Source organism: Schistocerca piceifrons, chromosome 9 (assembly GCF_021461385.2).
Source record: "Schistocerca piceifrons isolate TAMUIC-IGC-003096 chromosome 9, iqSchPice1.1, whole genome shotgun sequence".
Lineage (NCBI taxonomy): Eukaryota > Metazoa > Arthropoda > Insecta > Orthoptera > Acrididae > Schistocerca > Schistocerca piceifrons.
In genome coordinates this window covers 55,323,767-55,348,140 of record NC_060146.1, presented here as the reverse complement: position 1 = coordinate 55,348,140, position 24,374 = coordinate 55,323,767, and the positions used below count along the sequence as shown (strand labels likewise).

At 40.9% G+C, this 24,374-nt stretch overlaps 1 protein-coding gene across 3 annotated transcripts in view; it reads left to right on the top strand.

Annotated features, from left to right (window-relative positions):
* Window positions 1-24,374, top strand: part of LOC124717253 (zinc finger protein 583-like) — a 168,679-nt gene that overhangs the window by 97,569 nt on the left and 46,736 nt on the right. For all 3 annotated transcript variants that reach the window (XM_047244057.1, XM_047244056.1, XM_047244055.1), the window contains one exon: window positions 21,359-21,408. In XM_047244057.1, the coding sequence (XP_047100013.1) occupies window positions 21,359-21,408 (50 nt within the window). The remainder of the gene's footprint in view (window positions 1-21,358; window positions 21,409-24,374) is intronic.

Here is a 24,374-nt window from a genome sequence, read left to right as displayed (position 1 = left end):
TATTGCAGCAATTTACTTGCCGCGCGAGTTGCGAGTGTAAACATATCGCCAACTCGACTTGCGACTGTAGCAATTTATTGCGGAAGTGACTTGCTGCACGTTTTCTGCTTCCAGTGTGAACACCACCCAAGAAGTATCTGCAAGTAACTTGCAGCTTTTAGGATTTATTTCTATTTCCTGCAAGTAGAAAGGGCAAGTTATAGTAAGTATGTCGTCTGCATAATACCCATATTTAACATTTTACTTAATGTGGTGACTTAATTTTATGCAACCATCTTACAAATTATATGCAAACAAATTTCAGAAATGGAGGAGAAACGGGAATGGATGAAGCAGGATACAGAACATTTTATTGAAGTCGTGGAGAGCTACCCCGAAATATGGAACGTGCATAACCGGGACTTTAAGGATAGAGTGAAGAAGATGAGCGCATTAAATGAAATCTCGTAGATATTCGACACATCTGTGAAAGAAGTACAGAGAAAATAGCATAACTTGCAGACACAACCCCTTTGCCACCTGCATCCACTTGCTTGTTGTTTTAAGAGTCTAAAAAAAGACGATGTGTAATTATTACATGTTCTATTAGCGTGTCACTTTCCATTTTATGAGCCTTAGAAAAAAAAAACATTTTTATAAACATATTCTGTAAAATGCAGTTTATTTCAATAAAAATTTAATTTTATTGTTGTGTTTTCACATACCTTCAAATAATTTTCCCTTTTCAAGACGACTTAAATGGCTCTACATACATCGGGTACTATCAGAGAAATCGTGCTGACTGGAATATGAAACAAGTACATTAGGGACTAGTATGAGTCTCCTACAAAGAAAAGATTTCAAAATTCAAACTTTTTTTGGTTGTATGTTTCACATAAATAAATGAAAAGGCCTATTTTATTCGTAGCTCACCTGTAGCTATAAGTCGTAGAGTGACTTGCTGAAACAGCAGTACGGAAGTTTGTGTCTCGTTTGATATGACGGGCGCTATTAACGTCAACAAACGCTCCAGATCATTTGAGGACATTCTGCAAAAATTTTCAGAAGTATCCATGCTCTCGATACCAAGTTCTTGCAAAAGTTTATTATAGGCACCATTTTGCGATCTTCTCATTATCCACTCTCTAACTCAAATATTTTTCTTCTTCACATTTTTCATTACAAGAGCTGCAGCACATCTCATCCGCCTACTTGTGATTTTATACTTAGGCTGACACTCGTAGTGGTACTGAAAGCATATGTAAATAGTATCAGCAAGTAGTTGACGCAAGTTTCTTGCCAAAGAACTTGCGGAAGAATCTTGCTTAATTCTAGCGCTGCTGTGTAAACACAGCTGCAAGCGGCTCACAATAACTTGCAGCAATAACTTCTGCAAGCGACTTGCTAGTGTAAACCCAGCTTAAGTAGGTCAACCCTCTTTTTACCAGGCTCATTCAAGTCTCCGTTGAGCTAAACTAATTGTCAGCTGTCACAATGCGGTTGCTGCCTTGAATAGGAGCTGTTAAAGTGAGGAAAGCTTGAGTTGGGACCTTTAATTTTTTTTCCACCTTCTTTAATGATTTACAATCAAATCTCATCCAATGTATATATAAGAATTCAAAATGTAGCTGGTACGACCACCAACTAAGTTCATCAACTTTATGCTGTTCTTTCCTGGATTTTTTGTATATGTGTACAGAATCTGTCCGCAGCTCGTGGTCTTGCGGTAGCATTTTCGCTTCCCACACACGGGGTCCCGGGTTCGATTCCTGGCGGGGTCAGGGATTTTCCCTGTCTCGAGATGACTGGGTGTTGTTGTGTCTTCATCATCATCATTCATTCCCATTAGGTTCGGAGGAAGGCAATGGCAAACCACCTCCGCTAGGACCTTGCCTAGTCGGCGGTGCGGGTCTCCCGCATCGTCTCCCTATGCTCCTCGGACTATGGGACATCATCGTCACCATCATCATCAGCATACGAAATCTGCATAACCCCCTGAAACGAAGTAGAGTTTCATCCACAGGCAGCCAATGGCTGACTACATACATCTTCTGACATTGTGCCACAAACTTACAACAAGTTTTCGAAATTGGAGCAGCAAGGCCACTTCTATGTCTCTTATCCCTTGTAGGACAGTCATCAAACCAAAGTGTTGCTTTTGTAGCCGCAAAGTGGGGAAAAGAGGAAAACAGGACGCCCTTTACACCAGACGGAAACGAGAGGCTGGCATGTTTTGATTTGTATATTTAGGTCAGTACCAATAGCCCAGTGGACGTGTCCGATTCGTCCTTTGTTATATCGTAGTAGTTCCTTATATTGGACGACGTGATGCGTGAGTTAGTTTGATTCATGTGTAGTGTAATGAATCGCCAAATCTGTTCCATTCTCTCTCCATTAATGAATTGTTTCCACATGTCTAATGCAGAAGATTCATTGCCGAATCACTGCAGTGTATAGTTATTAACACCTGATAACTAACAAAAAAAAAAAAAAAAAAAAAGGCTCTGAGCACTATGGGACTTAACATTTGAGGTCATCAGCCCCCTAGAACTTAGAACTACTTAAACCTAACTAACCTAAGGACATCACACCCATACCATGCCCGAGGCAGGATTCGAACCTGCGACCGTAGCGGTCGCGCCGTTCCAGTTTGAAGCGCCTAGAACCGCTCGGCCACTCCGGCCGGCTGGTAACTTACATCCGAAAACATTGTGAGCTTGAGGTCTCCCTCTTCTCTCTGGTTCTGTGGCTTTCCATTCTGTTTTTAGCTTCATATACTTTGTCGTGAGCACGTTACCTTCAGTAGCTGATTTCTCGTCGTCCAATTCCTCTTTGTCGTAAGATCTCGGTTTCAGTGTAACTCCACTTTGGGTAATAATCTGGATCATCGTCTATGTCCGAATCTAACAGTGACATTGCAGATGGAGCACGTAATGGTATCTGTTAATTTTCGTCGTCACCCTCTTGAAGCATAATTGTATCACTGTCGCTGCATCTGGAATTACAGTGACTATTGCCAAAATGCGTTTGCCAAAATCTGGTTCATCAGCTCGAATTAGTTTCCTTGCGTGACAGTTTTTAGGTGTACATAGTTGATCAATCTGCACAAATTACGACAACAGTCCGTCAAAATGTGTACATTTATTTGGTGTCACGAAGGTCAAAATAGCCGTCATGTGGCCTGAAATGTCCCATACTATTACAGGAAAAACAAAGTTTTACCTTACCTTGAAACAGATGAGCCCGCAACCAGTGCACCACCCACTCAACAACTAACTGAAACGTATTTACCATTGGCGTTCCGGGCTTTCATGACCTCTAGTGTCCACATCATAACTTCAAGTTGCCGCATTGACTATAAAGGCCTACGTGTCTTGCAAAGGATTAAGCAATGGAAATGGACGGTAGCAGAGACAGATAGTGGAAATCGACCTTAACTTGCAATTGAACAAGTTCATAACATGTTTCCATTACGTGAAAGCAGAATGTAACTCAATGATTTCATTTAGTAGTTCGTTTAACAGTTTCGCTCCCTTTTCTGTCATGTGGGGCAACCTCCATTGGCTCTTTGGTACCAAGTCCCAGCGGCGCGGGATTAGCCGAACGGTCTATGGCGCTGCAATCATGGACTTTGCGGCTGGTCCCGGCGGAAGTTCGAGTCCTTCCTCGGGCATGGGTGTGCGTGTTTGTCCTTACGATACTTTAGGTTAAGTAGTTTGTAAGCTTAGGGACTGATGACCTTGGCAGTAGAGTCCCATAAGATTTCACACACATTTGAACATTTTTGAACCAAGTCCCATTCCTCAATTTCTGGCCTGGCCATAGCAGATGATGTCACTGTGGGCTCTATTGGTGTCTCCAACTCCTATTTTGCAGAGATTTCGAGCTTCGTCCACTGTCAGTCTGCCTCGGGTGATATCCATCTCCTCTCAGAATCATGAATGCTACAATTCTGCCTTTACTATGAAGGAGCTAGACTATGATCTCACTTCAAACCAATCTTCTGACTCAGGGCAGTGCCTTTCTCTTGTGGGTAAGCACTTTATCCTTCATATATACAGTTGTAAGTGGTTTGTCCCACCATCTTTACATCTTGGCTCTGGTACCGCGAGCTGCGGAATTTGATTCCGCGCCAGATGGCATGCAGGTCGAAGATCCCTAGAGGTCTCTGCACTACCGCGCCGTAAACCGTGGTGGCGCGCGCCTCCTGGCCCACATTTAGTGTGAGGGCGCCACAGTGGAACACGTGGTCCCGGCGGCCAATGGCGGCGCCCCCCAATAGAGTAAACCGCCTGCCTCTCGCTCAGCCAGCCAGTCTAATCTTGCGTGCGTCTTTGGACATATAGTCGTGCCTTAGACAGCATATTTACTTTCTTCTTCGGTGTATAAGTGGGTGTGGTTTTCTTGTGATTCAGTTGTTTCCGTCTTGTTGTTGTTTTGTTAGGTCCTTCATTGTTCGTGTCTGTCCTTTTCCATTTATGTTGTTGTTCGTGGGCTGCTCCTCGAGTCCTGCCGCACTTTCCATCACGTCAACCCCGTGACCGTTCTGGTCGCAGTTACATCATTTGGCCTGTTGCTCTTCCTTTCGTTGAGACTATGAAATTCCTGGGGCTCATGCTTGATAGGGAACTCTTTGGACCTCTCATATCTCTTACCTCGCAGCCCACTGTATGCTGTTCCTCAATGCCCTGAGTGTCCTGAATGGTACTTCCTAGGGCGCTGATCGAACCACCCTCCTGCGTTTCTACTGGTCCCTTGTCTGTTCGAAATTCGACTATGGGTGCTTTGTTTATACGTCTGCACGTCCATCCCTCTTATGCCCTCTCATCACTATCTATCATTGTGGCAGCCAGTTGGCCATGGGCGCCATTTACACCAGCCCAGTTGAGAGTCCGTATGCTGAAGCTGCTGAACTACCTTTGTTCTACTACCGTGACTTTCTCCTCAGCAGGTATGCATGCTGTTTGTCTGCCATGTGTGGCCACCCATCCTATGCCTCCTTGCTGATTCCTTTGATCACCAGTATGGGGCTCGTCCTTCTTCTCTGTTACCTCCTGGAGTCCGCTTTTGGCACTTGCTACGGTGCCTTAACTTCACACTACCTGCACCTTTCCCAGTGGGTGTGAACCCTTCACCACTTCGGCTCCATGAAGTGGCCCATGTTAACATTGGCCTTCATTCGATTCCTAAGGACACTACTCCAGCCTCGGTCTATTGCCTTTAGTTTCATGACCTTCACATGGTGCTTTGTGATAGTATCTTTTTATACAGTGATGGCTCTCGGACTAACTGTGGGGTCGGGTGTGCCTTCGTCATTGGCACCCGTGTCTTTCAATATCAGCTTCCGGCACACTCCTCAGTATTTACAGCTGTGCTCTTCTCTGTGTATCAGGCCAGGAGTACATCAGGTGACACAGCCTTTTCAATTGTGTCCTCTGCTCAGACTCACTCAATATCCTTCAAAGTCTATGTGCACTGCACACCACCCATCCCTTAGTGCAGCGGGTCTAGGAAAACTGTCAACTGCTCACTCTTTTGGGAGCCAGTGTGATGTTTCTGTGGGTTCCTGGTCGTGTTGGTCTGCCAAGAAACGAGGCTGCTGACACTGCTGCCAAAGCTGCAGTCCTACAACCTCAGCCTGTGAGTACCTATATTCCCTCTGATAAGCTATGGATCTGTCAGGAGGTGGGTGGTGTCTCTCTGGCATTACCAGTGATCCTCCCTTCATGGGAATAGGCTCTGGCGTGCTCTCGGCCCTCCCGCCGGCAGGAGGTTATTTTAAATCGGCTGCATATTTGTACACATTGCACTCAACTTTTAACTGTCCTCCAATTCCTGATGGAATGTCCATTTTTTAACCTTTTAGGTTCCCATTCAGGTTTTCCGTCTTGAGTTACTTACCATTTTAACAAATGACGTGTGGGCTGTTGACTGCAGCTCACTTTTTATCCGCCATATTGCGAAGGTCATTTAATATTTAGTTTTGGACCTCCATTTCTGTATAGTGTCTTTTTTTAGCCCTTTTTCCCTGTACCTGTTTTTAGCTGTCTTCTATTATATCAATTGGGACTGACATATACTCGCTTTTTAACGCCTCTCTATCTTTGTGTTCTATAGTTTTGACTTCAGCGCGTATGACCCCAGTTGTTTTTGCGCCCTGAAGCAAAGCAAACCAAAGCCAATACATACAGTCGCATTTGAGCAGAAGTCACGTTTCCCAGATGCTGGTGCGAAGACAGTTTCATACCCACACCTAAGCCCAGTAAGGACAAACATTTTCCTTCTATCTACTGCCTGATTTTTCTCATCAGCTGTATTTGCAAGGTGATGGAACGTGTAAGTCATGGCCAGTTGGCATTGTTGCTTGAGTCTTGCAATCCATCAACCACTGCACAACAGGGGTTTCGAGCATGCCCCTCTGCATTTGACCATCTCATCAATTTGTTGACTCATGTTATGAACAGTTTTCTATGGCGATACCAGACTGTGACCATGTTTTATGATTTGGAGAAAGTCTATGACATCTGCTGGACGAATGATGTCCTCCATACTCACTACATATAGGGCTTCCAAGGCCATCTGCCCCATTTCCTTCAGGAATTTTAAAAGACATAGTTTTCAAGGCCTTGTCGAACAACTTTATCGAGGAGGACGGTGTGCGTCATGGCTCCATCCTGAGTGTTGTCCTCTTTGCAATAGCCATTATTCCTATTATGGACTGTCTCCTGCCAGACATCTCTGGCTCCCTGTCTGTCGACGACTTTGCGATTTATTGTTGCAGTTCTGCAGGGACTTGACTTCTTGAGTGGCGTTTTCAGTGATGTCTTGATCGTCTTTATTCGTGGATCATCGACAGTGGCTTTCGCTTTTCCACTGACAAAACCGTTTGTACGAATTTGTGACGGCGCAATAGGTTACTTCCACCATCTTTACATCTGGGGCCTGTTCCTCTTCTGTTTGCTAAAACAACGAAATTCCTGGGGCTCATGCTTGATAGGAAACTTTCTTGGTCTTCCCACGTTTCTTACCTAGCCACATGATATATCTGATCCCTCAGTGTCCTATGTGTCCTAAGCTGCGTGCTTCGTTTATCCCTCTTATCATGCCTGTCAATCTTACGCCGTCTTAACACAGTCCACCATTGAGGAATATGTTTGGCCACTGGAACCTCTTTCATTGGCCTGGTTGAGAGTCTCTCTGCAGAAGATGCTGAACTGCCACCGTCATACCAGCATGATGTCTGCCTCAGCGGATATCCATGCTGTTTATTTACCATGTCTGGTCACCCATCCTGTGGCCCTTTTTATGATGACTCCCTTGACCACCAGCATGGGACGCATCTTTCTTCTCTGTTAATTTGCTTTCAGATACTGATAGGGCAGCTTAACTTCACACTACCTGCCATGTTTCCGATGGGTCTGAACCGTTCAGTGTCTTGTTTTCGTGTGGTAGCCTGCGTTCACCTTGGATGTCATTCGCTTTGTAAGGACATTACTCTTGATTCGATCAACCACTGTAAGTTTCTTGACATTCACACGCAACTTAGCGATAGCACCTTTGTGTATACTGATGGCTCGAAGAATGACTGTGGTGTCAGGTTTGTCTCTGTCATTGGCACCAACCATTTTCGGTATTGGCTTCCAGAACACTGCTCGATCAATACAACAGAACTCTTCGCCCTCTATCAACCCACCCAGAGCATCCGGCGATACAGGCTTTTTAATTGTGTCATATGCTCCGATTCTCTCAGTGGCCCTCAGATCCTCTGTGTGCCGTACACAGTCCATAACTAACAAGGGGAGGCCACGACGATTGGAACGCGGATTTACTGTAAACTTCGTACACTCGTAGTACTTCACGGGGGCAACAAAATGTGTAAGCAGTAGCGCGTACTTCTCAAGCGTTATTGAGAAAATCGCAAGATAATTTCGGTCGTCGAGTATATATCTGTGCGTGGCCATTTTAACCATGAAGCGGCTGCAGCCGAGCGGCGGCGTCACGGTAGCTCAGCGTGTTCTGTCAGAGCGTTAGCAGCCCTTTCTAATAAAAAAAGCTGAGCGAACGGATCATCGAACAAACTGAGCGGGTGTCATCAGACTCCGCTCTGAACAAATTCAGCGAACAATATAGAACAAAATGTATTTTTTTAAAAAGTGTTTGGCGTTCAAGCCGCTGGATCGAGTTCCGTTCGTCAGTTTTTTTTATTTTCAACACAGTCATTTTCTTTACTATTTATATTACAATTGATATAATGGGAAAATACGTGTAACTTTTATTAAATTAACAATATTATTTGGCAGTCTACTAAGTTTTATTATCACAAATAATATAATATTCGTAACTATCGACTAGTAAACGACCAAACGCATAAAGTGATACTGAAAATGTACGCTTGTCCGTGTCTTCAAAGCTTAGTATTTAATCGAAAGAGAACGAGAAAGTGCTTCTCGGAAGACCCTATTAAAATACACGCCATACTGCATAACCAATTATCAGAGCCGATTTTTAAGGAAATACTGCGTTATACATGGTTTGCTTCCAAACTATCGTCTGAAAGAGAGGTTTTTGAAAATGTGAACAAGGTTTGTTTTCCCACAGAAAACGTCAAAAGACGTTGCGTATGCGGTGCCGTTTAACTTTATGTTTACCATGTTTTTACGAAAAATACCATCCTGCAACTTGTAATGTCGAAAGCGACGATTAATTGTACATCTTTCGAAACCCATCTGTGCCGGTCAAAACTTGGAGGTAACAAGTCGTTTCGGGCTCCTTCCAGGTATAAGGGATTTCTCAAATCACGAACAAGCTTACATTTTCAGTATGTCTTTATGCATTTGGTCGTTTAGCAGTCGATAGTTTCGATTATTACATTATTTGTGATAATAAAAATTAGTAGACTGCCAAATAACATTGTAACTTTAATAAAATTTCATCCGATTACACGTACTTTCCCCGTTATATCAATTGTAACATAAATAATAAAGAAAATGACTGTGTTGAAAATAAAAATAAAAACTGACGAACGGAACTCGATCCAGCGGCTTGAACACTAAACACTTTTTTTTTAAAAAAAAACAACATTTTGTTCTATACTGTTCGTTGAATTTCTTCAGGGCGGACATCCGATGACACCCGTTCAGTTTGTTCGATGATCCGTTCGCTCAGTTTTTTTTTTTTTTTTTTTTTATTAGAAAGGGTAACTAACGCTCTGACCGAACATGCTTTTTTTTAAAATCTCAATTTGTTCGTTGATGGTCGTTGCAATTGTTCGGGGCGGACGTCCCCTGACGCCCGTTGAAGTTTATTATTGATCCATTAGCTCAGTTTTTTTATTACAAAGGGCAGCTAACCCTCTGACCGAACACGCTGAGCTACCGTGCCGGCGACATGCTGAGCTACGCTGCCGGCACCATTCGGCTGCAGCCACTTTATGGTTAAAATGGCCATGCACAGATATATATTCGACGACCGACATTATCTTGTGATTTTCTCAATAACGCTTGAGAAGTACGCGCTACTGCTTACACATCTTGTTGTCCTCATGGAGTACTACGAGTGTACGAAGTTTGCAGTAAATCTGCGTTCCAAACGTCGTGGACTCCCCATGTTAGTGCAACCGGTCCAGGAAAGCTTCCACTTGCTCACTGTTGAGGGAGCCCGTCATGTTGGTTTGATGGGAAACAGGGCTGCTGACGCTGCTGCCAATGCTGCAGTCATTCTGCCTTGGCCTTCTAGCTCTTCCATTCTTTTGTATGGTATCTGTGTTGCCATCTGTCGGCGAATGGTGTCAGTTTGGGATCACCACAGGTCTTCTCTTCGTGGGAACAAGCTCTGGGAAATTACACCTCTCCCAGTGCCTTGGCCGACCCCCTCTCGTCGCGAGCATATCATTTTGGGTTGCGTATTGGGCACTGTCTTTTTAGCCATCACTATTTGTTAAGTGGTGATGCCCCACCACTTTGTGCTCGTTATCATCAACCTTTCACGGTTTGCATTTTCTGATCGAATGCCCTGTTTTCATCCGCTTACGTTCCAGTGTATGTTTGTCGTCTGAGGCATTAGCCGTTTAGCGAATGACGCGCGGGCTGTCAAACGCGTTTTGGTTTTTATCCGTCGTAGCAACGTGACGAAGGACATTTAGTCTTCAGTGTGGGACCTCCACTATCTCTATGGCGTATTGTAGCCCTTTCTCCAAGGGGAAGTCCTTCTTTTTAACTTTCTTTCCTTCCATTGATTGGACCTGAGGTGTAGTCGCCTTTGACTTCTTTTACTTATTAGTGCTCTAAGGTTAAGAAATGGGCGCTTATGATCTCAGTTGTTTTTGCGCCCTAAAAAAAACCACACCCAAAAAAACCTCATTACCAGAGTTCATACGAGTCAGTTTATCCATGGCTTATGTACGACACCTAATTACAAACGCATTACGCTCTTCGTACAACGCAACGATAAATATTCCGTCAATGGCGAAATTGGCTTGTCTTTTCTGATAAATATACTTACGCAACGCCCTGAACCTGACACAAAGAAAATTCAGTCGCAAACCAGTGAACAAAGTAAAACTATTTTTATCTCTCACATACAATATTTACTTGCCCTCGCGATGTTATCGTCTTACAAGGTCCCCACGGTGGGATCAACGTTTTGGAACCATCTATACGGTGATATAGGCCAAGATCTCATGTATCGCAGTCTGCAGCCATTCATCCTGGTGCGCCGTCATTTTCGAGTAATCGACGAAAAAAAAAATTCGGAATCTTGCGTGACCGTTCAAAAACTGGTGTTGGATAGACTGTGTTGTGTAATGGATAGGATAGGGACTTCACATGCAGAAGATTATGGGTTCGAACCTCGATCAGCTGCACTAAATTTTTTTTATATTTAAATCTTTATCTAAATGACTGTGATCAGTATTTTTATTCACTTAACTTGTTTAAATGTAGTCTCTTTTTCTCTATTCCTTTGTCACATCATTTTTATCAACATATGAAATTTTAATTTGTTCTAATTTTACTTATATCATTCTTTTTTCTCGGAAGTTTTTATTAATGTGTATTAAATTATATGTATGTGCTATAATATTTAAATATTTGAAAATACCAATCTATCGGTTCAAAAACAAAAGACAATATCATCGATTTATATTGACTGTGCAGTGGTGTCAACAATGTATTTTTTGTTAAAAGATGCGCATTTTTGTATGGTAATCGTCATACAAACATTTTAAACGTATCCTAAATTCCTACTGCACATGGACAAACTAACGCAGATCTAGATTTAAATGAAAGAAGGGATTATAAGTAAAACGAAATTCAGGCAAATGAAGAATAGGAATAATGAATGCAATAACATGGACAAAAGTATAGGGCGATAAACTGAAAGAAAATAAATCAAATTAATACATACAATTAATTAAAATCATATGAACAAAGATTTCATGCAGAAAAAGAATGATAAGAAGAAAAGTAATAGTAAATTAATAAATTTATATGTGAATTAAAATTACAGAATTAAAAATTTACATTTAAGGCAGTTAATTGAATAAAAATAATGATCAGAGTAATTTCCAGAAAGATTTTAAAAATAAAAAAAATTGAAGCACCTGAAAGATTCAAATCCCCAACCTCCTGCATGCAAAAGCTTTAGTCTACCCCTTACACCACACTGCCGGTCTACAAAACACTACTTATTTAAAGCTATCGAGTGTCATGCAGAATTCTGGCATTTTCTTTCTGTCAATTACTCGCAAACAAGGGCCCACCAGGACGAATGGCTGCAGGGTGTGATACCTGAAATCTTAACCTACATCACCACGTAGATGGGTTCAAAGAGTCGACCCCACCACTGGGGACTTCTCCTTGTTAGACGAACAATCGAAATGTAGGTGTCTTTATTGAACTATTTTCCTTGAGTCACTCTGAGTCGATGTAAGAGAGGAAGATGTTGACCAGAATTATCTTAGCATTAAAAATGATATTATAAAAATCTTATCCCCGAGTGCATCAGCCTCTGTAAAAATGAGCCATTACAAAACACCTGTGTTTTCTGTACTGTGTTATTTTCATAACTCATTTGCAAAATTGCTATTCTCCATTTCAAAACTGCTGTTTTCAAATGCTCGATTTCCCCATGATTCATTTCCTTGTCGTATTTTCAGTGCTTTATAGTATGGTAGTATTTAGAGTGCAGTGATTTATTTCAATCGTTACATTTTTTATTTTATCTTCTTTGCAACCACGCAGACTCTATTCAAACAGTCAATTTTTTCAAAAATTAATTGTATCTATTCTTTGTTTTTTAGATCATTTGTGTTGATTTTGGAAATCATTGCATTCAGCTTTGCCATGACGACTTCTGATGAATTGCACAGCTTATACAGAAAGACATTGGCAGAAATGCATATCAGACAGCCTCAGCATGAATTATTACAATGTATATTTGGAGTTTTAGGGTATCATTCTAATGGAAAAATTCTTATCGAGGTCTTTCCCCCTACATCGACTCAGGGTGACCCAGAAAACATAGTTCAGCAAAGAAATCCAGGATTGGATTATTATGCTAAGATGAAAACATTGTGGCAACAACCCAATGATTTCGTAATAACTGGCAAAAAGAATCCAATTGTAATTATACATTCTAGCACCTAATTAAACTTACAGAAGGTGTATAAGTTAAACATTTAAACACGACTTAAATTGTACAGGAGCTTCAGCATCTAGCGATTCTTCCAATGCAAGTGGTACTATAGAAGCAGGTTCGACACCTTCAAATTCGAAACCTGTCAATGTAAACAATCGTTAGTGCAGTCATTTTTATTATCAGAAAATATCACGGAAGCTGACATTTTATGGTGGTTAAGTACAATTTATAATCATTTGTCAAGCCAAAGTTCTGCTACTTACATACAATCATTTCCAGAAATGTTTCCTGACTTCCTGACGCTAACGAAGTGACTGCTTTTGCTGACATCTTTTACAATCTGCGTGGATCTATTGTATCTCGTACGGACAGAAGAAACTGATGACGTTATTGAGGACTTCGCGCGTGCATTTCCGTCTACTTGAGCTCTTACTTGTGATGGCAGTCAGACAATCAGGTGTGTCGATTGTTGCAGCCAAGTGTGAAATATCTGCATTGTGCGTTTCCGTGAAGTGATCTTTACGGCAGAAAGGCGATCTTCAACAGGCTCTATCTGAGGTGCAGCGCAGAGCGTAGCAGTTTCCGAGGTGTAGCGTTTATCACGTCTGCCTAACACGCAGGAAGTCCCGGTTCGCAAAAAAATACGGTTGCGAAGAACAGAAATTGGATAGAGCATTGTTTATGATATTGCTCCTTATGTTCATAGCAAACTTACTGACATGATTAAATAATGTAACAATCTTGTTGTTGAATCTGATGCGATTTTAAACACGGTTTCCCGAAAAACACAAATGGACGTCAATTTATTTGTTTTGATTCATCTTTGAGCATTTTTATGCAATCGATGTCGCGATAGGGAGTTTACGTATATTGTACAAACGTACTGTTAGACTTTGGAATCAAGATGAGCCACATGTTTCAGCCTGGTGTTTTGACTCTGCTTTTATTTAACACGCAAGGGCCAGTGACTTACTATATGCTTTGAAAGGATCTTTTGGTTCGCAGAGGATTCCAAACAATTTGTAGTTGTTGATGTATGGACCAAATGTTAATTTTAAAGTTTGGAAGTACTTGAATAATGAACTAAAAGAAATTTCTGTTAACACAGAACTCTTGCAGTTAGACAGTTGCAGCCTGCATGTAGTTCATGGAACTTTCAAAACCGATGTCACAAACAAATTCAGAAATTGCACCATGTTTAGACTCCTATATTATTTGTTTCACTGTTTGCCTACGTGAAGAAGTTAATATCCAGGATACACAGCTTCCTCAGAGTTTCCTTTGCGCTTCTGTGGCACAAGATAGATCGAAAATTTAAATGTGGCCGAACGAGCTTTAAAATTTTTTCCGCATCTAATCGGTCCAGAATTAAACGCTATGTGATTCAGCGAGTTTTAATACCCTGTTGGAAGCAATTAGAAACACTTTCTTGGGTAGAAAATTGTATTATTGAGACAGCATGTTTATTCTAAGATTTTTTACGATATTTCGAAAGCTTTGTACCTATGGCTCCTTGTATGTCCAATGAATTGTTCATTCTTACCACCTCGTTTATGCAGTGAGCTGTCAGATCAGACATTTTGGTAAATGAAAATTCCCTCATGAAGATCAACATTAAGGATGAGAAGAATCTGATCACGACACAATACTTTGTTTTTGATTTTACTACACAAGATGCCTGGACCTGTCTGACATCTAGATGCGTAATGAAGAAATGCGTTCTTGTATTATTGGTATGATGCTAAAGATACCTAAAAGATCACTGAAATATAAACTTATATGTCCCATTTCACGTTTGGACCCATCAGTAGCTTGAAATCAAGAAATGACTGTAATAAGATTGACAACGTGCCTTCAAATTCTTCTTTCTGGTTAACCAGACCATTTCAAACAAGAATTTATCAATATTATTGTGTAACATTGCCCATATTCAAAAATAAATGACATTGTTCAAAAGAAGCGAAACTGGTGTGGATGAGTTTTGGATGAACGTCATTAAATTGTCACAAAAAGTGTTGTAACTTTGTAGATATTGTGAAAATTATTTTACTAAATTCAGATGGAAGTGCTGTTGCTGAATGAGGTTTTTCCGTGGACTCTTGAATGTAGTGTTGAGAATCAGAGTGAAAAAAGTCTTGTTGCTCATATAAGACATATTTATGTTGCGATCCATGATGTTGGCAGTGTAGACAATTCCAAAATCGACAGGAGCTAATTCTGTCAATGCACAATGCAAGCTCGTTGTACAAAGATGATAGAAAGAAACATCTAATTGAAAATGAAAAACAACAAGAACAAGAATTTACCTGAAATTAACACGCTAGAAACTTAGAAAACAAAAATGTTGTTTTAAAGCAGTTAAAATTACGACAGAAATTGAACATTTGGAAAAGCATTTTCCGTGTAAATATTTTTATTGGTTTTTGATCATATTGTTCATAACGCAATATAAGTTATTTGTCTGCGAAATATGTTATTTAAAGTACCAAAAGCAGAATTTGTTTATGTTCTTGAAATATAGAGAGATTTAATTTATTTCAAATATAATGACTTGTAGATGTCGTATATACAGGACTTAATTGATTTCATAAAACACCATTCAAAATATATAAGTTACACAAGTATAGCAAACTCGCAGTTATTTGGCTTACAGATTATTTGTGTATATTTCGACGTCTTTTTGGAACTCTAAGAGTAAAGAAAATAAGCCTCTTAATTAGAACAAAATAATGTTCCCATTGAAATGCGCTAGTGAGCATGTAACTCACGTGATACTGCCAGGTGATGCTGTGAGTCCGATTTCTACACATCTGTTATTATTGAAATGTTTTTCCTTTTCTCATTTCATCTCCTCCAAATTCCAGAACTCTGCCCTCACAGCGTTTTTCATTATGCCTGTGTGTTATTACGCACACCGAAGCATTAAAATTCGTTGATCAAAGTTTGCAGGACTTTACTGACGTTTTAATGCTGTGGAAACTGAAAACCATCGTCAGAAAAAATATAAATGAATAATTGAAACAGAAGAATGGCTGTTCATTTCTTGATAGTGCAGTAAATCATATGAAACGCAAATGTTATTTTGGAAGTTAATGGTCAATTATCCTCTCTCTCTCTCTCTCTCTCTCTCTCTCTCTCTCTCTCTCTCTGTCTGTGTGTGTGTGTGTGTGTGTGTGTGTGTTTTTAAGGACGGGATGAGAATTCTACTTTCTTGATAAACATTCAAACTGGCACATTTCGCGTAATTATTCACGACTCAAACATAGCTCATACACTGTCCTATCACTTCATATTGGATACTGTAGGCATACAGAAAAATTGAGAAACACGATACACACAACACAAATGATTTGCTGCCAAATTTTGGTTACGCACTCATACAAGGATATTTTTTCGGTAAATAAACCAATTTTAGGTTATTGTTGCTTAGAGAAACTTCATTGAGAAAGTTCTACACGTATCTTCAAGTTTTCTTTCAAGATGAACTGAAACATTCTACAGTCATTAGTTCATGTGATGTGACTGTGTATTTTAATGTAATCATTTCTGTCACGCGCTGGCTGATTAAACCATCAGTTGATTATGAGAAGTTTAGTTTAAAAACGAACAGACAACGTTGATCAAGCGAAAGCAGTTTAAATACAGCGGTACCGGTATCATATTGTGATGTACAGTATCCTCCAATAGCGAAAGCTCGACTTTTCTATTACACTGTACGTGGTGCACATCATATCATGACATGGTTCAACTTTGACGACGTAGCCTATATTTTGGAGATACGTAACTTGTTCTTTCCAGTACCGTATGTTTGCTAACACCGTTGAGTAAAAACAAGTGACGCGGCAACCTGGAAAATGATCATTTTAACCTGAGAAACCTGGAAAAAATCTTTAACTTGAAAATTAAGATTCCAAGAATGGAATCGTACTTACGTTCCGGAGACACCTCGTACTTCTGGATGACTTTCATCATGTAATTGAAAGGACATTTTTTCCCTTTAGGACACACACAGATGAGTGAGTCAAAACATTACTATTGCTCACTGCAAGAGTGAATATCACTTGGGGTGTAGCGGGCATTTGATGTGATAGGGAAAACACATAAACATATGTAAGGAACATTTTATAAGTAACACACACATTTTTTTTATTACACGTTTTTTTCAGTCTGTTTGCAGCCCTTCAAGATAGCCTCCCTGCTTTTCTACGAGAGACCCCAACCACTTCTGTTCATCTGTCGAATGGCTCGGGTAGCGGCTGTAGAAAGCTCTTCCAGATGAAGATTGCGACGTCCACGAATTGGTTTTTTCAACTTTGGGAACAAGTCGAAGTCTTTGGGACTCGTGTCCGGTCAGTAGGGAGGATGCGGCAACACTTACCATCTGCAATCGCCCAGTGTTTGGGCTATAACATTGCCGATATGCGGGCGAGCATTATCGTGGAGAATGGAAGGTCGAGCCTCGAGCAACTGGGGTCAGAGATTACGATAATAAAATACTGTGACACTTGTTCCACGTGGGTCTCTGTCTGTCATGATGATTCCATGGTGGTCTAAGCAAAAATCATCATTTGATTGAGCTTTGATGGAGCACCTCGAAGTGTTTTTGGACGTAGAGGAATCTGAAGCTCTCCACCCATTGGACTGTGGTTTCAGTTCCTGCTCAAAGTCTGTAATCCACGTTTCACCAATAGCGACAATTCGACTTTCTCGACCTTCACGGTCAAATCGTTTGAGAAAGCCTGCATGTCCAGGCATTTCTGCTTATTTATCAGTCAAACTCATCTCGCAGAAATTTTTCTCTTCTTCAACTCTTTTGACAGATTACGGAATACTGATGTTGCGGGATTTCCCGTTGCTTCAGAGAGGTCGCAGTGCGATCTTCAAGAGCATCTGCCACAATTTTCATATTTCGTTCACCTGTTGACATTTTTGGACCTCAGGCCTTGGATTATCGTCTATGCTCATACGAGCGCCTTATCGTCTATGCTCATACGAGCGGCACGAAAACGATTAACCCAACGTGAAACTGTACTACTGACAACTGTAAACTCACTTCAAACGTCGCTAACGCAATTTGGGTTTCTGTTGGAGTTTTTGCTACATAAAGTTTCAGTCTTGTTGTACAACGTTTGGTCTTCAACAGTACCCGACACCCTTGCAGGGTCCATTTCTACCTCTCGCCAATATTCTATTAGAGTACGCATTGAAGAAACAGGAAAAATGTACTTCTTCCTCAAGCGCTCAACTTCATCTGCTGTAATTTTCATTGTTGTTGCATAAAAAAATCCACTGTAATACCTACCCGTGCGTTATTTATGGAATGTCCCTCATATAAGATGAATGGTAAATGTGAAGATATGGCTTGCAAAGGAGGAAATTCACTGAAATGAGGGCAGACCGAGCGTAGTGGTACAGTGGTTAGCATGCTGGACTCGCATTCGGGAGGGCGACAGTTCAGACCCGCGTCCAACCAACCAGATTTAGGTTCTCCGTGATTTTCCTAAAATCGCTTCAGCCAAATGCTGGGGTAGTTTCTTTGAAAGGGCATGGCCAATTTCCTTCCCCATCCTTCCCTCATCTCATCGGACCGATGACTTCGCTGTATGGTCCCATCCTCTAAATCAGCCAACCGACCAACAAAGGGCAGATTGTTATGGTTCAGCACCTGAGATTGTGCAAAACTAGTAGGTTCTTCAGATGCTGCTTCTATGGAAAATATTTGAACACTGTGAAACCATGAGTAGATAATGTGTTGGGTGTCTATGCTTCATCACAGGCCAGAAATTTGTTCGCTCTGTGTTCGGTAGGATAAACAGTGACCTCTGGCCATCTGATGACAGAGTGCAATGCTGGTGCGAGTACAAACGTTTCAGAGCACACCATTCAGTGCTCATTGTTGAACACAGAGATTCACAACAGAGGATCCTCATGTGTTCCCATGTTGACCAAACGACACTGTCAATTACAATTTTTGTGGGCAAAGGATCCGCGAGATTGGACCATAGTTTAATAGAAATGTGTTGCCTGATCAGATCAGTCCTGTTTCTTGTATCCAGATTTGCCCTTGTCAATGTGAAAGGCTGCACAAAAGTGTATCAAGCCATGGGTGGAGGCTGGTGGACACAGTATTATGCTATGGCGGATATTCATCTTGGCGTCCATGGTAGTAATTGAAGGCACCATGCCATCTGTGGACTACATGAGTATAATAGTGGGCCACCTAAATCTCTTCATACATGATTTCTTCCCCAATGATGATGGCATATTCAAGTAGTATAGCTGCCCATGTCGCAAGGCCAGTATCATGCTACAGTGGTTTCCAGTATGTGATAGCGAACTCTCGCCGATTTCTTGGCCATCCAGTTCACCTGATCTGAACACAATGGACAAATCTGAGACACTATCAATTACCAGTTCTGTGACCACAAACCATCAGCCTGTAATTTATGGCAATTATGTGAACCGTTTGTAGACATCTGGTGTCATATGTCTCTGGAAAAATGCCATGGCTTTATGAAATCCATGTCCCAGATGTGTTTCATTGTGCTCAGATCGGATCAGGGGAATTAGATGATCAAGACAACAAAGTCAGTTTATTATCATTACTGCATTCCAAATGTGGATCAACACACTGTTGAACAGGACGTATTGTTGTTGTGGCGTACCAGCATATGTTTCACTGTGCACTTTGTGGGTTTTTTGTGACTTTGTGTCCTTTTGCACAAAATATATTGGCCTATCTTTGAGAATATGAGGATTGTGAACTGTTCCACAGCTAAATTATTATTGCTGCTCTCTCTCTCTCTCTCTCTCTCTCTCTCTCTCTCCAGGGGAAGGCAAATGTCTCAAATTCAACTCTTGGTCTTGCACACAGTTTTAATCTGCCAGGAAACAAATCAGTGCACACATCACTGCAGAGTGAACATTTATTCTGGATACAATCCTCTAAGGCTGTGATTAAGCCATATCCTTTCTTCACATGCTAGTCCGCATAGTCCACAAGGGGTACAGGAGAACTTGTGTGATGTTTGGAAAGCAGGAGATGAGGTACTGGCAGAAGTAAAGCTATGAAGGTGGGTCAAGTGCCATGCTTGCATACGTGTCAGGAGAGCACTTGTTCGTCAAAGAGGAAGGTCCTTGATTTGAGTCCTGGTTGGCACACAGTTGTAATCCGATGGGAAGTTTCAAATCTGTGCACACTCTGCTGCCGACTGAAAATTCATTCTGGAAACGACTGATATATGACATTGATATACAAAGAGCATTCCTACGTTAAAACACACAGATGCCATCTTCAGTGAGAAAAGACGAATTGAGGTACTTGTCAATACGCATGGTGCACTGACATAAGAGACGTAGAGGTGAACTGTACCCCGATTGAATCAGTGCACTAGGTTGACGGCCTTCAGTTTGATACATCAGCCAACCTAACTGAGGCTTTTAAGTTGTTTAGCATTCTCGTTTTTTCAGATGCAAGGCAGATCGTCAATCTCCGCTTAAAAAAAAGTTAAAATGCAACAATACACAGAAAACAGTATACATGACCCACAGATAGATGGTGCAAGTGATTTTCCTCCTTTTGGTAACTTGGTGACACTGGCAGCAGTTAACGTACTCGGCGACCGAAGTTTGAGTAATTGCTAAATGATGGAATAGCAGACACTGCCAGAGGGAGAACAAACGCTACAGAAACAGAACCCTTGGACAATCACAGTCACTGGGAAGTAAGAAGAGAGATTGTATGCATTTGCAGGGTTGGGCAAATCCCTCAAAACTTAGGTTGATAGGAACCCACTTTCTATGAGGAGATGAATTGGCGTTTTATATGAGGTGGATAACCGTTGGCATAGGTTTTGGGTGACTTGCACCTGCCCCCTCTCCATCCATCCTAACTGCCTTCGTTCCCCCAATTATATCCTATTTTCCCCATGAAAAAGGAAAATCTAACTCTTACAGCTGTGAATGCTGTAGTCTATTATTATTGTTATGGGATATCAGCAGGGAGCCTGTGTGTAGGTACTACCAGCTCATGTGTCTATGTTAAATAGCATTTCTCTGCTATGTTCAGATTGTGCAAGTGGACTATAATGGCATGGGCTTCAGTGAGAGTTTTGAACACATTATTGTGAAAGATCTAGTGTAATTTGTTGTATGATTTCCTGAGTTTTTGGAATTGTGTTAATTTATTTACTCTGACTTTTAAGACAGCAAACGTCTGAAAGTTGTGTAAAGTAAATAATGAATTTATTTTGTTGATTTTGCTGTGTTGCTGTCAAAAAATTCTTAAACTATTATTTTAACATCCTATATGTACTATTTGAGTTTAATCACTGCTTACTGTTCACAAATTGTGTGTGCAAGAGGGTATCCATACTGAAAGGTGTGAAAGCATTTTCATTCTTATTCCTTTCCACAGTTGCCCATTTCATAGAGCAGGTTGCTTGTTTCCTTTTAGTGAAGAAATAACTGGGACATGGTGTAGAGCTTCCTCACTTTCATGTCTGTCCATATGTTATTTGGGATATTATGTTAGAGACAATGTACTTTTATATGTTTTGGAATTCTCATTTCAGCTATCTGACCACAGTTTTCATTAGCTTTGCAGATAGTCCAGTTTTCAGCACCATATAGTAACAATGTGTCTCATTATTGCTATTACTATTATTGTTATTATTACTACTACTACTACTAGTACTATTATTATTATTATTATTATTATTATTAATGTTCGTAATCCTTTCAGGAGTTAAAAATTGAAGTGGAGCCAACCAGTTGTGGCAGTGACCAAGAGAGGTACAGTTTTTTGTAGTTCTTTTTAGTTTTTTGCATTGTTGCTTTGGTATTCAGCTTCTTGTTCAAGCAGCTATCTGGACCATCTGTGCAATGTTTTAGAACAACCCCATGATATACATTTTGTAGTGACCTGTACTGTCATTGATTAAAAAATTCCACCTTCTTATTTGCATGCTTCCTGATCTTATTTAATCTATCTTATATGCCAGCACCTTCTGTGCAGTTTTCGAAGGCGAACAGTCTTTTACCCTTATAAAAATATGTACACTCTGTCACTATTTTGTTGCCATTACTTTTTCAGATAGAATATAACATTTAGATCAGCACATTTTACTCAAAATGACAATTGTAACGTTAGTTGCACATAAGAGCTGTCTGAAATGTAATCTCCATTTTCAAGTAGCCTACTTTAGGAAGTCCCCCCCATGAACCTTGGACCTTGCCGCTGGTGGGGAGGCTTCCGTGCCTCAACGATACAGATAGCCGTACTGTAGGTGCAACCACAACGGAGGGGTATCTGTTGAGAGGCGAGACAAACGTGTGGTTCCTGAAGAGGGGCAGCAGCCTTTTCAGTAGTTGCAGGGGCAACAGTCTGGATGATTGACTGATCTGGCCCTGTAACACTAACCAAAACAGCCTTGCTGTGCTGGTACTGCGAACGGCTGAAAGCAAGGGGAAACTGCGGCAGTTTTTTCCTGAGGGCATGCAGCTTTACTGTATGGTTAAATGATGAAGACGTCCTCTTGGATAAAGCATTCCGGAGGTAAAATAGTCCCACATTCGGATCTCCGGGCAGGGACTACTCAAGAGGATGTCGTTATCTGGAGAAAGAAAACTGGCGTTCTACGGATCGGAGCGTGGAATGTCAGATCCCTTAATCGGGCAGGTAGGTTAGAAAATTTAAAAAGGGAAATGGATAGGTTAAATTTAGATTTAGTGGGAATTAGTGAAGTTCGGTGGCAGGAGGAACAAGACTTCTAGTCAGGTGAATACAAGGTTATAAACACAAAATCAAATAGGGGTAATGCAGGAGTAGGTTTAATAATGAACAGGAAAATAGGAATGCGGGTAAACTACTACAAACAGCATAGTGAACGCATTATTGTGGCCAAGATAGATACGAAGCCCACGCCTACCACAGTAGTACAAGTTTCTATGCCTACTAGCTCTGCAGATGACGAAGAAATCGAAGAAAAGTATGATGAAATAAAAGAAATTATTCAGATAGTGAAGGGAGACGAAAATTTAATAGTCATGGGTGACTGGAATTCGTCATCAGGAAAAGGGAGAGAAGGAAACATAGTAGGTGAATATGGATTGAGGGTAAGAAACGAAAGAGGAAACCGCCTGGTAGAATTTTGCACAGAGCAAAACTTAATCATAGCTAACACTTGGTTCAAGAATCATAAAAGAAGATTGTATACATGGAAGAAGCCTGGAGATACTGACAGGTTCCAGATAGATTATATAATGGTAAGACAGAGATTTAGGAACCAGGTTTTAAATTGTAAGACATTTCCAGGGGCAGATGTGGACTCTGACCACAATTTATTGGTTATGACATGTAGATTAAAACTGAAGAAACTGCAAAAAGGTGGTAATTTAAGGAGATGGGACCTGGACAAACTGAAAGAACCAGAGGTTGTATAGAGTTTCAGGGAGAGCATAAGGGAACAACTGACAGGAAAGGGGGAAAGAAATACAGTAGAAGAAGAATGGGTAGCTTTGAGGGATGAAGTGGTGAAGGCAGCAGAGGATCAAGTAGGTAAAAAGACGAGGGCTAGCAGAAATCCTTGGGTAACAGAAGAAATATTGAATTTAATTGATGAAAGGAGAAAATATAAAAATACAGTAAATGAAGCAGGCAAAAAGGAATACAAACGTTTCAAAAATGAGATCGATATGAAGTGCAAAACCGCTAAGCAGGGATGGCTAGAGGACAAATGTAAGGATGTAGAGGCTTATCTCACTAGGAGTAAGATAGATACTGCCTACAGGAAAATTAAAGAGACCTTGGGAGAAAAGAGAACCACTTGTATGAATATCAAGAGCTCAGATGCAAACCCAGTTCTAAGCAAAGAAGGGAAAGCAGAAAGGTGGAAGGAGAATATAGAGGGTCTATACAAGGGCGATGTACTTGAGGATATTATTATGGAAATGGAAGATTCTGCGTGAAGAGTTTGACAGAGCACTGAAAGATCTGAGTCGAAACATAGCTCTGGGAGTAGACAACATTCCTTGGGAGAGCCAGTCCTGACAAAACTCTACCATGTGGTGAGCAAGATGTCTGAGACAGGCGAAATACCCCCAGACTTCAAGAAGAATATAATAATTCCAATCCCAAAGAAAGCAGGTGTTGACAGATGTGAAAATTACCGAACTATCAGTTTAATAAGTCACGGCTGCAAAAGACTAGGGCGAATTCTTTACAGACGAATGGAAAAACTAGTAGAAGCCGACCTCGGGGAAGATCAGTTTGGATTCCGTAGAAATATCGGAACATGTGAGGTAATACTGACCTACGTTTCTAGCATTTGTAGACTTAGAGAAAGCTTTTGAGGATGTTGATTGGAATACTCTCTTTCAAATTCTGAAGGTGGCAGAGGTAAAATACAGGGAGCGAAAGGCTATTTACAATTTGTACAGAAACCAGATTGCTGTTAAAAGAGTCGAGGGACATCAAAGGGAAGCAGTGGTTGGGAAGGGAGTGAGACAGGGTTGTAGCCTCTCCCCGATGTTATTCAATCTGTATATTGAGCAAGCAGTGAAGGAAACAGAAGAAAAATTCGGAGTGGGTAAAATCCATGGAGAAGAAATAAAAACTTTGAGGTTCGCCGATGACACTGTAATTCTGTCAGAGACAGCAAAGGACTTGGAAGAGCAGTTGAACGGAATGGGCAGTGTCTTGAAAGGAGGATATAAGATGAACATCAACAAAAGTAAAACAAGGATAATGGAATGTAGTC